General features: G+C 55.5%; 2 protein-coding genes across 6 annotated transcripts in view; one reads left to right on the top strand and one right to left on the bottom strand.

Annotated features, from left to right (window-relative positions):
* The window catches only part of TKFC (triokinase and FMN cyclase), a 10490-nt gene extending 8747 nt beyond the window's left edge, over window positions 1-1743 (top strand). For both annotated transcript variants that reach the window (XM_034767644.1, XM_034767643.1), the window contains exons 15-17: window positions 222-255; window positions 584-673; window positions 1253-1743. In XM_034767644.1, coding sequence (XP_034623535.1) covers window positions 222-255; window positions 584-673; window positions 1253-1405 — 277 coding nt within the window. In that variant the 3' untranslated portion in view covers window positions 1406-1743. The remainder of the gene's footprint in view (window positions 1-221; window positions 256-583; window positions 674-1252) is intronic.
* Window positions 1744-4618: 2875 nt separating this feature from the next.
* Window positions 4619-16984, bottom strand: LOC117875989 (cytochrome b ascorbate-dependent protein 3). 4 transcript variants are annotated; one of them, XM_034767648.1, is made up of 6 exons: window positions 16884-16984; window positions 9407-9613; window positions 9108-9316; window positions 8829-8983; window positions 7974-8130; window positions 4619-7428 (listed from the first exon to the last, which is right to left on the bottom strand). In XM_034767648.1, exons 2-6 carry the CDS (start codon window positions 9588-9590, stop codon window positions 7414-7416), a joined length of 720 nt encoding a protein of 239 aa, XP_034623539.1. In that variant the 5' UTR covers window positions 9591-9613; window positions 16884-16984; the 3' UTR covers window positions 4619-7413. The 4 variants fall into 4 exon arrangements, with proteins under 4 accessions (XP_034623539.1, XP_034623538.1, XP_034623540.1 ...); XM_034767647.1 differs by lacking the exon at window positions 16884-16984 and adding an exon at window positions 10236-11380; XM_034767649.1 differs by lacking the exon at window positions 16884-16984 and adding an exon at window positions 10651-11380.
* Window positions 16985-17072: the final 88 nt, after the last annotated feature.

Here is a 17072-nt window from a genome sequence, read left to right as displayed (position 1 = left end):
GGGGGGGGGGGGGCGCAGAGGGGGGGGGGGGGGGCGCGCGGGGGCGCCGGGGGAAGGGAGAGCGGCGGCGGGCGGGGGGGGGGGGGGGGGGGGGGGGAGGGGATCCTGAGTGGGAAGGACAATGAGGCATTCCCACCACTACCAGTGGCCCGTGACCCCTCCGCGGTGGGTCCATGGCACTGCTCTGTGCTCGCTACTGATCCCTTTCCTTTCTGTGCCAGGTACGGGGGAGCTGCGCCCGGGGACAGGACCATGGTGAGTGACAAACAGCTGGGCACATGATGCGATGGGTACCAGGCAAAGCTCTGCCCATGCCTGTTACACTGCCACTGGGGACCCTCTTGGTGCTGGGCCTGCTCCCATCTACAGGCAACACTGAGGGCAAGGGAGGCCATTCAGTGCTGATACAGAGGAGTATTCCCCATCTGGCACTGTCCGCTGCTGATTCAGGCAGGCATTGCCCCCTGGTGAGCCCCAGAGGGATCCATGGGGCAACCTCTGCTCAGTAACCCCCACCCCAGCCGCTTGCCCTGTCTCCCAGGGGCCCTGCCCTCACCACTCCTCCCACTTATGTCTTGGGCAGCTGGATTCGCTCTGTGCTGCTGCTCAGGAGCTGCGCGCCATGCAGGCCCCTGGCACCGACCTGCTGCCTGTGCTGGCCAAGGCAGTCCAGGTATGAGAGCTCACTTCCCACCAGGCCCCTCTTCTCTGGTGGGACAGGGAGGAGCTAGTGAAGGGGTGGAGCCTGAAGCTGAGTGGGGAGCCAAAGCTGCATGAGGGGAGTTGAATGTGGGGCTGTGATCCTGTTGGGCTCATGAGCAGAGTTGGGGCAGGCTAGCACGTGGGCACCTTGAGAAAACTGCAGGAAGGGGGGTGAATGGCTCTTAGCAAGAACTGAGCCAACGCCTAGCGTGAGACATGGGGGTGCTGTGCCAGTGGATGGCTGTCTTTGATGGAAATGTAAAACACAGGCCCAGGCTATGTCTGGGCAGGAAAATTCCTATGGTGCGGTTTGCAAAAGCAGGGGGTGATGGGTGTCAGCAGAGCTCTGGAGGGGCCGAGATAGCAGGGGAACTGTGGGTCAGGATTGAGGGGCATTGGCACAGCTCACGGGGGCAGGATGGAGGGGCAGCGGGAGAGTTGTAGAGGGAAGCCCCCCTTCCCCAGCTGCATACCTGACCCTGTTGTGTTCCCCGTGTCCCTTGGGGACACTCCCACCCATGACCTACTCCCTCCCCTGGTCTCTTGGCAGAGTGCAGAGGCTGCGGCTGAATCCACTAAGAACATGGAAGCAGGCGCTGGCAGGGCCAGTTACATCAGCTCGGCCCGCTTGGAGTTACCGGATCCAGGGGCCGTGGCAGCAGCAGCCGTTCTGCGTGCTGTGCTGGAAGGGTTACAGAGCTAGAGTGCATGACTCTGCCACCTCCCGCTGCTCCTGGGCACCTCCCTCACTTTATCCTCCTCCCCCCGCAAGTCCCTGGGGCCCTTCTGTGCTGACTTGCACACCCTTTGTAGGCAAGACAAGGAGAAGTGATGTTTATGGGAGTCCTGGCAAGAGCTGGCTCAATGCTCCTGGATCTGCCCAAACCAGGATCTCATCGGCAGGAATGGGGGCCAGCAGGGAGACTAGGGTCATCCCTGTGCCCACTGTTCACTGGGTAGCAGGCCCACTGTCCCTCCCAGTTCATCCCTGCTACTGGGTGCTCTGAGCGCGGTGGCTATAATAAAGAGCTCTGCTCCAGAGGTCATGGCCCGTTCCTTTCTGTAGCAGCAGTGCCTGCCTGCCGCCTCGTTCTCACAGCACAGAACAGCTCCCCGCCTGGGGTGTTTCTGGCTTTGGAGTTGCTGTGCCTTCTCCCCCTGCCCCCACCCCCAGAGAATCTCTGAGCACCTCGTTCCAGCTGTTGGTGAATGAATTGTCCCTACCCCAGGAAGTGGGGTCAGGTAAGGTCCAGATTCTCTATTGCATGGAGGGGGAAACTGAGGCACCCAGCGCTGAGTCAATGCAAAGCTGGCACTAGCTCCGAGCTCCAGAGCTGAGGTTTCAGCCCTGGCCCATGCCTCCTCATACAGTGCACCTGGGAGTGTCCACTTACCAGGGCCCTGTGCTACAAGAGGGGACAGGGCAACCACTGAACTGAGCAGCAGAGTTTCCAGTGGAGCACAGGAGCCAGGAAAGCCATTGGTGGTGGGGCTGTGCTCATCTACCTCCCCTACCCTGGCACAGAGAGCCATAGCTGAGCTGACTAGAGCACCCCAGGCCCCTTGTTACCAGGAAGCTGGTGACAGATGGGAGGAAGGGGGTGGCACATGGAAAGATCTACATCTGTCTGAGCTTGGCTAAGGGCTGCTGGGGCCCCACACACACACGTGCTCCAGCAGCTGTAAGGGCTACGTCACTGTAAGCACAACACCGGCTCCTGCCGCCTGATGGTGAATGGGCTCGAGCTCTTCCTGCTCTCCCGGCTGGGGTCTCCCCATGCAGCTTTCGGGCTGGGTAGTACAGAGGAGGGATCTTTCTTCCTCTGTGTTCTCCACCTCCTCCTAGCAGGGGTCTCCTCTCTCTGTGCTTGCAGGCTGCTCCTAGGCTGGGGACCCCGCCCCACTCTTTGATTCCCCCTTCCTGTGGGGAGAGAGCCAGGCTCCCCTGGTATGTTTGCTCAGTGCTGCCTGTGCTGTGAGGGAGCTCCCCTAGAATGTCAGGGCTATGAATTCTCAGATCAGCAGGTCTGGGGAGGGGAAGGGATGTGGAGGGGGGCAAGGTATGGGGGGGGTCTCTGCATATGCTGGGGCTGGGTAGAGAGGAGGGGGCAGGGGCTGTGAGTGGGAAGCACTGGGATGAAAGAGCAGAATGCAGCCATGGCTCAGCTTTGTAGTGAGATCCAGTGGGCTAGGGAAGCCAACTCCCTACACTAGATGAGTTCAGCCCCTGCAGAGGAGCACCCAGGGTCAGTCTTGCCCTGGCAGGGGCAGGTGACTGGGGGGCTCGTTGCTCCCCACCATGACTACACCCTCTGTCAGCCCCTCAGGGCTACTATGCAGACATTTTATGCTACATAGCTCCTTTGCTGGGGTTTTATTTATTCCTCAGCCCTAGCCTGTTACACCAGGTGTTTCAGGCTTTGCACCTCCTCAAAGAGAGTCGTTACCTGCCCTCTCTTAGGGCTCATGGTTACTTTAACTCCATGGCTCTGCTCTCCCCAGACCTACCTTGCTGAAGGGATCATGCTGCTCCTCACAGTTTGGTATGGTTTAGTTCTGTCCTGCGGGGCCTAGCTTTGTGCGGAGGGACTAGCAGGCCCTTTTTCCTCTGGGTAGAGCCTTTCCCCAGGCTCTCTTCAAGCTCTCCCTGGGCTCCCCTTCTCCCCCCCAGGTATAGTCCTGAGCAGGTGTCATTCCATCCCTCAGCAGGCAGCACCTGTTTGGTCTTCAGGGACATTGGACTTGCTTCATTTAAGGGGCCAGCCCCCTGAGATAAAGGGCCTGGAGCAGGGGGCTTCCCTATCTCACTGTCACTTGAATCAAGGGTGGGGAGGAAGAAGTGCTGAAGCCATGCAGAGGTCTCCTTCCACAGATCCTGAGCTGGTTATTCCAGCCCAATGTACCACCCTGAAAGCTGCCACTGGAGAAACTCACTCAGCCTATGTGCCCTGGGAGAGCAGGAGCTGGCACCAGCCCAGCTGCACAGGTCACATGCGCTGCAGGAGGATTGCGCCAGGCCAAGGGCCATCCCCACTCCACCCCATCCAGCCAGCAAGGTTTGCAGGCTGCTATGGGATTATGAAACAGGGTGAGGCACTGCCAGCACGTGGTGTGCATTGTCATGAATCCAACCAGGCAAGGTCTGCTTCCTAGAACATGGACCAGCACATGGAGAGACCAGCTGGATGTTGCCATAGGCAAACACTGCACCAGCTGGGGGAAGGGCCTGAGCTGAGCAGAGTCCAGGAACAGGCTGAAAGGGACCTAGGAGTGGCAGGGAGATTATCCTTTTTCTGGATCAGCACAGAAGGGAGATTGTGGCACTAGCTGTTACCTGCCAGCAGCAGCTCTTCCAGCTGCCAGCACACTTCATAGCTCCAGCTAAGCCATGACATGGCAGCATTGCTGGGGGCGGGAGGGATTTGAGACATGAGCCCAGGTAACTAGCACAGGGGAAAGTGAGCAACCAATGTGCTAGAATTAGAGCAATGAGGAAATCCAGCTCTGGGCAGGGCTGCAATACACACACCCCTTCCTCTCTGCTAGAGAAGGGTTTGCAGCTGAGCACAGGGCATTTGAGGCAGAGGGCTAATTCATCAAGCCAACAGATCAGAGCACCCTGCCGGCACCAGCCAGTTCATGGAGTTGAATTGTTAAAAGGAGTATCTTCACCCCAGCAGCCTGCACCACTAGGCTCTTTGTCCTGCCTTGCTCTGAGGAGCCGGATCGATAAGGGTGGCCTTGCTCCCAGACTGTTAGAGCTTGGTGGGGGGAAATGTACCTGAAAGGCCAACCTCCCTAGTGCCTTTGCTTAGCTCCAGCCAGTTACTCCCAGCACTAAGCATATTGAGCAACAGCTGGTTTTTAGGAGGCTCGGTTTCCACCCTCCCCCAAGAAGACACCCCCTTGACTCCAATTCCAAAACAGTGCTATTTATTAAACAAAGGGTAGTACCACCACCGAGGCCCCAGCGTTTCAAAATAGCCTATTCAGCTGTACGGTTTCCCAGCAAGACATCAGAAGTACCCCAGATATTAACATGGCTAATGCTAGAGCTAGGAGACAAAGCCCGGGGGAAGCCACACACTTCAGCCAAGCTTATGAGAGAGAGAGAGACACACACACACAGCAGGATGGAAATACACTTCCCAGTTTGGAGCTTTAAGTCATGAACTCTTAGCAAGGACTCAGCAGCCAGCTCCTTTCCCTGGAGTTAGGTAGATGTCCAGGCTATACCCCATGAGTTCTCTTTGCAACAGTCACTCTAATTCATTCCCGTAAGCCCCAGTACTCAATGGGATGATGCTGGATTGCACCCTGCCTCTCCTGGGTACAGGGGCAGCTGCTCCAATTGCTCCCACTGTCTGCTTTGGCCTCTTTTTTCCCTTCAGCCTAGGGCCACCTGATTTTTCAAGGTTGTCTACAGAGCTGGTTGGACATTTTCCACAAACAGTTTTCCATCAGAAAGAGCTGATTGATACAGTCAATGCATTTTGGGGAATGCCTGGAGTTAGCTGGACATTTGGGGGAAATCATCCCTGTCAAACATTTCACTTCTAGATAACAAGCCAAACTGAAGCATTGCCCCATCAAAAGGTGTTGAGACCATCAAACTGAAATCCTCACCGTGCTGTGTGTCACACGGAGTCCCACCACCGATTTAGCATCCCAGCTCAGAACAAAGCCAGAGATTTGGAAGTCTGAGAATTTCCCAGGGGACAGAAAACTCAAATTCCAACCAGCTGTAGCTGCATTCCACCTCTCCAGTAGCATGTACTGAGCCTCTGTGTGGATGCTATCAAACCCCCTGGGCTGGGCAGCTTCTCACATACAACAAATACATTTAATTGCCTCTCTCTGGAAACACTTCTAAGGAAGCCTCCAGTGTCTTCCTAAGATCTCAGCTTGAGCCACGTGGGCTCACTCCCAACCTACCGCAATAGCACACACCCAGAGAAGCAGAACGCACAGCCATAGAGGATAGGAAGGGCCACCCGTCCCACCCCCCTGCAATCAGTCATGGGGAAATATTCCCCATTGAGTCAACCATACTCCCTGTCTGCCCTTCTCTGGGGGGTCTGAACCCTTCCCACCATGTCCCTGTCTGTTACACCATGTGGGGATGGGAGGGATTAATACCTGGCGAACAATTTAGCCCTAATCCTGTACATGAATCTTTAAACCAGAGTGAAGTATCTGCTTCATGGGGACCCCACACCACCCCGGCAGATCCAGTGCCCAGAATGGACAGGATCTTGTCTCAAAGCTTCTGAGCAGCTTGTGGCAGATGCCACCAAAGGATGCGTAAGCTATGAGTCCATTTTCATTAGTGCTGGCTGGGTCAGGTACCAGACAGTGAGTGTCTGTTGTACAGCCCCCAAATTACGTCATGCCAATGGTAGCGCGTAGGCACTGGGAGGAGATACAGCTCACGGTGCCTGCCCGCACTGAGCCGGGACCTGGGAGAGGCCAGCCATGAAGACTGTGAATTGGCCAGGCACTAGAGAGCCTCCAGGCCCAATCACTTGGAAATTTTTGCTGGAGTGGCTTTCAGGGCTCAGCGCAGCTGAGGCCAGAGCCAGACACCCCAGGTGAGGTAGGAAAGGCAGACCGGAGCCTGGTGTAGGACTGTGCAGGGTGGAGCTGTGATACAGCACCAGAGACGGCAATACAGCCTAGATCCAAACGGAGAGCTGCAGGTGAGTGGATTCCGAGCCTGAGCTGTTTTACTAGTTAGAGAAGCTCAGTACAGAGTTTATCTGTGGATCCTGGGCAGAGGAGTGAACAGCATGGCCCTGGACAGCTCCTCCCACCTTAGCATCCCCAGGGCAGTCAGGCACTGCAGCCGGACTCCCCAGCCAACCTGCACATCACAGCGATGCATGGACAACAGCTTCCTGCTCTGCAGCCCTCTCCTGGCAGGAGGAAATGTGACTGCTTCCTCCACTCAAAGAGCTGGGACAAGGGAGAGGGAGTATGACCAGGGCTGGAAGCAAACCCCATGGAGAGCAAATGCTCTGAGTAGGATGACCAGACAGCAAGTGTGAAAAACCAAGGCAGGGAGTGGGGGGTAATAGGAACCTATATAAGAAAAAGACCACAAAATCGGGACTGTCCCTATAAAATCAGGACATCTCGTCACCCTAGCTCTGAGCCCTAGCAGAGACTCTCCCAAGGTAGCAGGGGACAGCGCCAGAGAGCAGAAGTGGGTGCTAAGCTGGCAGTGGGAAAGGGAAGCTGGCTGGAGCTTGGCACACTGATGCCCCAGGCGCATGCACGCTGCTACAGCTGAGCGGCCAGCACAGGCTCCTTACACACAACCAGCCCCTGCCTCCTGCAGAGCCGATGCCAGGGCAAGCGCCACAAAGCAGGCTTTTATTTTAGTTCAGGCTACTTGATCTAGGCCGTAGCGTCAGCCAGGGCCCCTAAGGCACAGCAGCACAATGGCAAGAGGGGCCAAGGCTGCCTGGTGAATCCCAGGAAGAAGCAGCACATGCAGGAACCCAGAGCAGAAGGCAGGGGAGTGGCAAGAGCCAGGGATCCGGGAGAGCAGCCGGGTGGTGAGGGAGCAAGGAGAGCACCTCCACCCCTCGGCTCTGTGCTGGCCAGGCTCCGGAGATGGCTCAGCGCCAACTGCAGGAGCACCAAGCTGCCCTTCTCATCGGAGAGTCTGGGCAGCGGCTCCTCCTCCAGGCAGCTGCTTCACTTGTCCTAATGGAGCAGGGGCTGCGGAGAGAGAGGCCATGAGCAAGGCACCCCCCTCGCCCAGCACTGAGTCGCTTCCAGCACCACATATTGCTGCTCCACCAGGGTGGCTCCAAAACCGCCCTGGCCTTCGGTGCCACCATCCTGTACTGGACACTCCTGTCTGATTGCTGCCCCCATCTGCCCCACTGGCTGAGCCGCCGGTTTCCTGGCTCGTCACATTAGCAGGTGTCTTCCCAGGCAGATCAGCGGTGAGTTGACTCGTTATTTCTTGCCCATCTCATCTCCCACCCTTCCCCTACCACTCCTCCCCACACACCGAACCCCTCAGCCCCACCCCCGCCACATATCACCTCCATATTGATGCACATAAAGGTAATTCCGCACATGGATGTAAAATATTTAGAGGGAACATTGCACCCACTCTTCCCCTCCCTCATCCGCCCTAAACCTGGCCTAACAGCAACACTCCACATGCCCAACTCCTCCCCGATCCTCAACCCCACAACATCCCCTCCTGCCCACAGTGCCCATGTCCTGGGCCATCAGCAACACGGACTTGGTACCTGTCGGGCCTCCAGTGACTCTGACTCTGGGCGCTTCCAGGCCGGCGTGGCGAGAGCCCACAACACCAGCAACCCAAAGACCAAGATCAGCATCCCCAGAGAATTGGCGAACCAGGCCTCAGGGGGGAGTTTAGCGTAGGGAACCGTCTTGTTCGTCCTGAGAGAGAAAAGATGGAGCCACCACTTTCATTCGGAGACAGCACCAGTGCAAGCACCCTCGCCCCTTACGATCCCAGCTCCCTCTGGAGAGCCTCTGGAGGGGGAAACCCTGCCAGCACTCCCTCAGATGGGTGGGGAGGGGCCTCTCCCACTTCCTGGAGCATCCATCGGGCCCTGTGAGATCCAGCCATGCCTCAACCCATCTCCAGGGCAGGAGGTTCTAGCCCTTCCTTGGGCACCTTGCCCAGTCATCTTCACAACCCACTCCCACCCGTAACAGCAGCTCCCCATCCTCTTGAACAGCTACCTAGAGCTGGGGACGCTTCCCAAGTCTCCCCTTAGTTATCCTCTCTGCACCGAGCCTGCGCAGCCCTTAGATCTTCCCTTCTGGGGCTGTCACCATTCAGCCGCTTGCTGGCATCTCTCAGTCACACAGTGTGTATGTGTGGTGGGGGGAGGTGACCCTACCCATGCTTGGGGTGACTCCAGAGCTCTGACTAACATAAGCCAAGAGTGGAAGACAGGGGTGGGTCACTGTGCTGTTCGGTGCACTCCCCCAAAGCTCTGGTATGGGCCACTGTCAGAGACAAGACACTGGGCAAGATGGACCCTGGTTTGGCCCAGCTCTTAGGAGTGGTGGGGGAAGCCCTAGGCCGAATGGAGGCCCACACACCCCACACCAGCTCTGGCACTCACAGGCTGAAGAAGAGCTTCTCGTTGATGCCGGAGATGGATGCTGCCATGGCCAGCGCGAGGATGGTGGAGCCGAAGAAGACGTGAACAGGCTTGTAGATGATCCGCAGCCAGGCAGGAGACCAGGGTAACAGGAAGGCAGTGAACCCCATGAGCCACTAGGATGGGGGAACAGAGAAGAGTTTGGAGCACAGAGTGGATCAAGCCATGGCATAGGCAGCCAACAGCAAGAGGGGGAGCCAGGGCAGAGCTGGGCATCAGAGGGGGAGGCTGGGCACCCACCTGGCAAGAGAAGAACAGCACAGCTGCCAGCCCCAGCCAGCTGTGCAGCGAGTACATGTTGGGGGTGCCCTGGGCATTGTGGAACCCGAAGACGGCGACGAGCCCCAGCACGACCAGGACAAAGGCTGCTAGGGTCAGCGCTGCGTGCAGCAGCTTCCACGGGAGCTTGGGGCCCGCCCAGGAGCTGGGCACCCGGTACACCAGCACCGCTGCAGGGGAGAGAGGCCGGCACACTCAGAGCAACCCTTGTATCCACGTCCCAGCCCCCGACGCACCACCCAGGGACAGCACCCACTTACCCGCCCCATACAGCACCAGCATGCCTGTCACCATGCAGATGGGGTGCCAGTTAAACATCTTGGCGGAGCCATCCCAGGCAAAGCCTCCGCGCCAGTGCTGGGACCAGAACCCTGTGAACACCACACACAGGAGCCCCAGGGTGCCCAGCAGGGCCGAGAAGGGCAAGAACTGGAAGGTGGGCATCACTCCAGCAGCAGGGACTGCACCTGAGGGGGGAAATACCATGCCAGCCGATTGTACTGCCCAGCCTGTGCCCTGCTGCACTCCGAGCAAATCGCTGCCCCCCACGCCAGACCCTGCACAGCCCACTAGGCTCTGCTGCCTCTCGCCCACCCTCCCTCCCTGACCTGCCACCCCTCACCCGCCCTCCCTCCCTCTCCTCCGTTGGGCTCCGTCTGCCCCTCACTCGCCCACCTGTCTTCCCTCCACCGGGCTCTGGCCACCCTCGCCCACCCACTCAGCCTCCCTCCTCTCCAGCCACCCCTCACCCGCCCAGCCTCCCCTCCCTCCGCCGGGCTCCAGCCACCCCTCACCTGCCCGCCTTCCCTCTCTCGCTCCCTCCCCTCCACTGGGCTCCATCCGCTCCTTGCCCACCTGCCCTCCACCGGTCTCCGGAGGCCCCTCGCCCGCTCCTCACCCGCCCACCCTCCCCGCCTGGCTCTGGATGCCCCTCACCCGCCCACCCTCCCCGCCCAGCTCCAGCCGCCCCTCACCCTGCCTCTCCACTGGGCTCACTTTCCCTCCTTCCCTCTCCAGCAGCCCCTTGCCTGCCAGCCCTCCCTCCGACCTCCACCTGGCTCCAGCCGCTCCTCATCCGCCCTCCCTCACCTCCACCAGCCTCTGCCAACTGCTGTCAGCCAGTGCCCTCCTGTCTCAGAAGGCTGGTTATAGAACCAGGAGCAGGCGGAGCCCCAGAGTTAATCAGACCGGATCAACAGCTGCTTTAAGTGCAGCCTTAAGTAACAAGCTGCAGGTGGGCGGGGAGGAGCAGCCAACTGCCCTGAACCCAACCAGAACGGATCCTTCTGGTTGGGAGCTGGCAGGGAAAGTCTCCAGAGACAGAGATGATTTTAGATAATCAAACCTCTGCAGCCAGAGTTCAGAGGGCAAGAGAGGCCTCTGCCCACCCTGCAGCCTTCACTCCCCTTCCCCTGGAGGACAGCAGGGATCCCAGGTTCCCAAGTAGAGAAGAGCCCTGTTCTCCCCCCTCCTCCCCAAGGAGTCCCTGCCCTACAGCACTCACACTCTGAAGACCTGTGCTGAGCCAATCAAACCCAACAGCCAGGAGCTGGGCTTTGGGGATGCTGTGCCCACACGCCAGCAACCAGCATGACACGGACCCAGCCCCCGCAGCACCGAAGGCTCTCCCACCAGCTGCCACGAGTATCCACAATGGGCTGGCCAGATCACCAGCTAGCACCAGAAGCACAAGTAGAGCCCAGCAGCCTTCCCACGTGGAAAACACAACCTGACCAGCCACAGAGAGGGAGCTACCTCCAGCCCAGGGGTTTCAGATCCTCCAAAACACCACCCACTCCCCCAGCGCCCAGAAAGGAAGGGCCCTCGTCACAGTCACCGAGCCTCCTGCCTGCCACCCTGGTGGCTGCACCTGTGCTTGGCACTTCCTGTGGGGAGGCAGCGGGTCATGAGACCCTCCCAACTTCTGCTTTCAGATCAGCACTGCACAGCCACTGGGAGGGGGAGGAGCACAGAGCTAAAGGCACCTGAGACCAACAGTAGAGAGCTTGGGGGAGGGACATCATACATGGGAGTGAGGCTGATTCCCCTGCCTCACTCACCCAATGCTCAATCCTGCCCTGCAGCACCCCCTGCTATTCCCATCACAGGGCCCTCCCCAACTCTGCACCCTATTTCTGACAGTATCCAACTATGCTGTTCCTGTACCACCCCCTCCCCCACCAGAGATTGAGTCTTTAAAGCCAGAAGAGATTATTAGATCATCTAGTCCAGTGGTGCTCTCCAGTGGTTCTTTTGTACTGGTGACTCCTTTCACATAGCAAGCCTCTGAGTGCGACCCCCCCCCCAATAAATTAAAAACACTTTTAAATATATTTAACACCATTATAAATGCAGGAGGCAAAGCAGGGTTTGGGGTGGAGGCTGACAGCTCGCAACCCTCCATGTAATAACCTTGTGACCCCCTGAAGGGTCCCAACCCCCAGTTTGAGAACCCCTGATCTAGTCTGACCTCCTGTGAAACACTGGGTGACCATTCTTGGGGCGCCCAGGACTGAGTCGCCTCCAGCTGCCAGCCACAGGGAGCCTTGCTTGTGCTTAACTGGGTGATAGCCCCCTGACACCGCCAGCCTGTTAGCCACCAAAACCATCTCCGCTGGGCTAGGCCAGTCCTCACTTTGCCTTGCAAGTTAACAATCAGTGCACCCCAGGCCCCTTCGAAGCTTCCCCTATGATATCCAGCCTCTTCTCCACTGAACACCCACAGTAATACCAGCTCTATTGTCCCCACGGGAACAGCGCTCACACCAGCTCCGGATCAGCTCCTGGTCTAATACCACAGCACTGAGATATATTTACAGTGGAAATAAGGATGATAAACTACTCAAGATTCAAGAGATCATGAGTAAGGATGATGGAAACAAAAGGGTTACATATAAAATAAAATCATAACACGATTCCTAGAGACTAAACTGAGCAGGCTAACCTTCCATCTAAAGACATTATATCTCACCCAAACATCCTTCGCAGTGTTTCAGGCAAGGCTGTGATCCCATTTTCGTGAAAGTAACTGCACTGCCCAATTACTTCCTAGGTGCAGGACAAAGGGATGTCTTCCTTGCCTTCCCCAGAGTTCACTGTTTGTACCCCGAGTCAGCATAACCCCTGGGGCTTATTGTCCTGTGTTTTGCTATCCTGTTGTTGTCATAGCCCCCTGTTGACTCTGTGACTGTGGGTTTCCACTGTGTCAGCTTACACTGCTTGATTTAGACGTCAGCAGACAGGTGACTAGACATGCCTGTGTCCAACAGAAAACCCAGACCTGAAGAAGAGCTCAGTGTAGCTCGAAAGCTTGTCTCTTTCACCAGCAGAAATTAATCAAATAAATGGGTGAAAGTAAGCTGGTATGGACTGGTACGGACTACCGGTAAAAAGCGGCTGCCGGTACTGGCCCGTAGCAGTAGACGTTAAAGCGCTGCCGCAGCAACACTTTAAGCAGGGTCCTTTGCCACGGCAGCGCTTTAACATCATTGCCCCTTTTGCCCCCCGGGCTGCCGAGGGGGAGGGGGGGAGGAGCAGCTGCCCTGAGACCAGCAATTTTAAAGGACCCAGGGCTCCAGCCGCTAGCACAGCAGCAGTGACCGGAGCCCCGGCCCTTTAAATCGCCACTGGAGCCCTGGGCGGTGCGGGCCAGGCAGCATGGACCGGCTGGCTGGCTGGCGGACGCTGAACTGTAGCCCCACCCCTTCCGCCCGAGGCACTGGCCCCCGTACTGGTAAGTGTTGAGTGTTACTTTCACCTCTGCTAATAAAAGATATTACCTTGCCCACCTATACGCACCAGGATATTCTTGTAACCCTGTGTCAAGTGGCGCTGAGGGGTTCTTAAGGTCACAAGTAGGTCATTATATTTCACCCTGGTAGCCCTGTGTGGAATCAAGTAACATGTAACACTGCCCTACAGCACTCCCAGTCTGGCCTTGTGCTGAGCTGACGCCATCAGGAGAGACGTCTCTCTGCAATGGGACAGACTCTCCACACAGGGTTACGCCAACCCTATGACTAAGTGCACACTAGCAAGTTCTCAGGAACTGGGGGGTGGCATCTCATTTGCTTAGAGATCTGCATCCTCCACCAAAAATACACCCAGCCACCTCAAGGGAGGAAAAGAGCTGCTCATGGGTGAGATTACCAGCAGTGAACACTACAGCCTCCCAATGATCTCTGGGAGTGGGTGGCTGCAAACTCCAGTAGGCCCTGGGCCTCACTTTGTGTATCCCAGTCTAGTGTCATTCCTCTCACATGTCTGCAGATGCAGGGACCTTCAGTCCTATCCACTGTGGTTTATGCAGATGAGCACACATGGACTAACCGTGCGGTGATACAGAGTTTAATGTCTGCAGCCACAGGAATCCTGCTTGCTGGATGATCAGCAGTTAAAATGCCCAGAGGTCAGGAAAGGAGTCTAGGAGTTGAAAGCTCTTTAAGACAAGTTTTATGCCCTCTTCTTGCATCTAGTGCTCAGCACAATAGGACACCGGATTCTGATTGGAGCTTCTGCAATAATGGTCTTCAGCATGTATGTGAAGAGCACCATTTCCTAGTCAGGATCTCAATGTGTTTGTGCATTGAGAGGTTAGATACAACTGCTAAGCAATCGGACAAAACAGTAAGTACCTCTCGCAGGAACCAATCAGCATCATGCACAGCTGTAGCACTCGTGATCATTTGCACCAATGGCTTTGCCCCGACGCACTCTGTAGCCCCTCAGCCTCATCTTCCCCACCAGAAAAACGTGGATTGTGATGCTTGCCTGTTGCCCAGGAAGGGCTGGAATGCATAAAGCACTTTGAGAGAGCTGGAGGGAAAGTGCTGTACAAACATATTGTCTATTATACCCAGGAGCTGCTGGTTCCCAGCCCCCTGCTAAACGCACAAAGCTGAGGGAGGATCAGCAGGACTCCTGCTGCCCCCCACCCAAATGGAGCAATTCCAACCCAAACCCTTTGGGAGAGGATGCTCCAGAGATGCTGAGAGGATTTCAAAAAGGACAGAAAGCCCAGTCCCGTGTCCAGTCTCACACAATAGCACCAACTCCAAGCATCCAAAAGTAACAGGTCCAGTCCTAAAAAATCATGAGAGTGCCTTAAAAAATCATAAGGCCTTTTTAAAATAAATAAATAAATAAATTTGGGAAGAACAAGCTGGTGGGAGAAATCTGAAGTGCAAGAGAAACAAAAAAGAATTAATGACTCAAAGGAGCTTGAGAGAGCAGGTCATGATAATGAGACCATCAAAAAATGCACACAAACAGGCCAAAGAAGGCTACAAAGGCAGTTGCTAAGGCAAGAATGGAGGCTAAAGAGGAATTAAACAGAAAGCTGCAGGAAGATAATGGCAGGAAATCGGTTTTTGGGTTGGCAAAAAAAAAAAAAAAAGGAACACTAAAGCACAAGAAATGAAGAAATCTTCATATGTGAAGGATAGGTACTGTGTGGTGGTGACTAACCCCAAACAAGTTGTAGGAGCTATGGAAAAAATATTTCTAAAGGCTGTTAAATGAGAAGAGAGTTGCAAGTGCAATCATTGCTGATAATTTTGGGGAAGCCTCCAAAGGTATAGAAGAGACTGAATAGGATGAAGAATGGTAAAGCATTTGGAGAAGATGAAATAATTGTTGGTATGATCAAGGTAGTTGGAAATACTGGAGTAAAGTGGCATCACAGATTACTCAGAGTTTGCTGGGATCAAGCTAGGATACCAAATGACTGGAGAATAGGGTTGACTGTGCCTCTCTGGAAGGGTAAAGGTGATGCAAATGTTTGATCTGAACTGCTATCACAGCATCACCTTGTTAAGTCAGCCTCAAAGTCATGGAGAGAATTTTGAAGGCAAGGATGAGGTGCAAGGTGGAGAATATAGGAGAGAAGCAACATGGCTTTAGGAAGGGAAGGAGTCAATAGACACAATATTGTTAATGAGACAGAAGTTTAGAAGAATGATAAGTGGAGGGCATAACTACTATGCAGCATTTATTGATCTGGAGAAAGTGTATGACTTGGTTCCATGGGAGTTGGTGTTTGCAGTATTAAGATAGATGGGCAGGGGTGTTCAAGAAGTGGAGATGATAAACGAGCTGTATCAAGGGTCAACAGCTAAGGTGAAAACTATACATGCGATTTCAGAATTTTGAAGTGACAATCAGATTGAGACAAGGCGGTATGCTGAGTCCACTTCTCTTCATCCTAGTTATGGCGTTAATTAGTAGGAGAACCAAGTCTGTGGAGACACAGAGAAAACTAACGTATGCTGGTGACCTGGCCCTTTTGGTTGACAGCAAAGAGGAATTAGTAAATATCTTATGAGAGTGGGCCTCTGTGTTTGAAGCTAAACATAAAGATAACTGAAGTTGTGCAAGTAGGCAAGGCTGAAGAAGAGCTGTTGATAGAAGTTTTAGGAGAGATGCTGAATCAGAAGAATTTGTGTACTTGGGAAATACACTTAGTACCACTGGAGGGTGGGGAGAGGGAAAGAACCCAGTGTGCATGGGCCGCAGTGAAAAAAGTGGCAGGAGTACTGTGGGAGTGGCAATTAACTAACAAGCTGCAAGAAAAAGTGTATGCTGCCTGCATTTGTCCCTGTCTGCTCTAGTTTGGAAACAGTGGGTCTTACAGAGATGGAAGAGAAAACAAAAGATATAGGTAGCAGAAAATACTATAGTGAGGAGAATGGCAGGCAAGCAGAGAGTAGACAGAGCACACAGGGAAGAAGTTAGGGGGAAGTTGAACTTGGGACTCTCAATGAGAGATAGGCAGGAGAGCACCAGAGCTCGTTTGAAAGACCAGCAAAGAAAGCACAGGAGAGGACAGCAAGAAAGGGCATGGAAGACCAATGATACAACAGAGTCAGTCAAGAGAAGTTTGACAAAAGGGCTGGAACTTCAAGTCCTAGACCTATGAACCCAAGTCATGGACCCAAAGGAGTGGCAAAGAATTATGGGCATCTCTGGGTCTGTGTAAATGGAAAAGAGGTCAAGAAATTAAGTGAATGAATGCAAGGCTCACTGTATTTCCCTCGTGCTGTATGAGTCTCCGGGAGCATGCAGGGTCACGATTTCCAGATTTTCTCTGCAACCATGACGGCTAGAAACTTACTTAACTCAAAAGGGCTGATTCTTGTGCAATCTCCAGCAGCTGAGGCCTTACGAGCGAACACTAAGAATCATGAGACTCACAATAAAGGGGTGAGCTAGCACCATTTAACAGAGCAGGATTCAGAGCAAGGCATTGGCGATGCAGGGGTGCCTATCCCCCAGCCTGTAACTAGCTCCTTGTGAGCAACCCCTTTAGCATGCCAGGTCCCCAGGATCCGCACAGTCCCCCGAGGGCAGGCCTGGGGCCAACACACCATGAAAAGTGGGCCTTGGGGCACCAGTGAGCCGGGTAGGGTAACAAGAGAGCAAGTGTGAAAAATCGGGACAGGGTGGGAGGGTAATAGAAGCCTATATAAGAAAAAGCCCCAAAAATCAGGACATCTGGTCACCCTAGAGCCAGGGCTCCCTGCAGCCAGGCCAGCCCCTCGTGCCTCCACCCAAGGGTCAAAGCCATTAGCCAGGCCCGGCTGGGGAACTGTGCCAAGGGAGTGCTGCTGGGCCATTACACTGGGCTGGGGGAGGGGTTACCAGGTCAGCTGCTGCCCCACAGCAGTGCCTCCCATTGCCCCTTGGACTGGTCCTCTGACCCCTCCCCTACGTCCACCCCACCGCCTGTCCAGCTCGCACCTCTCGTCCGGCCCCGCCGCGGTGCACGCTGGGAGTGGTAGTTCCAAGGGTCCACGGAACCCCCGCGGCTCACCACGAGCAGCCGCGCGGTCGGCTCGCCTCCCCCTTACAGCCACGCCCCCGCGCCAGGCACTTCCGAGTCTCGCCCTCCCCCGCGGCACTATGGGAAATGGAGTCTTCGCCGTCCAG

Source organism: Trachemys scripta, chromosome 4 (genome assembly GCF_013100865.1).
Source record: "Trachemys scripta elegans isolate TJP31775 chromosome 4, CAS_Tse_1.0, whole genome shotgun sequence".
NCBI classification, from domain to species: Eukaryota; Metazoa; Chordata; order Testudines; family Emydidae; genus Trachemys; species Trachemys scripta.
This window is presented reverse-complemented; position numbering and strand designations above follow the sequence as displayed.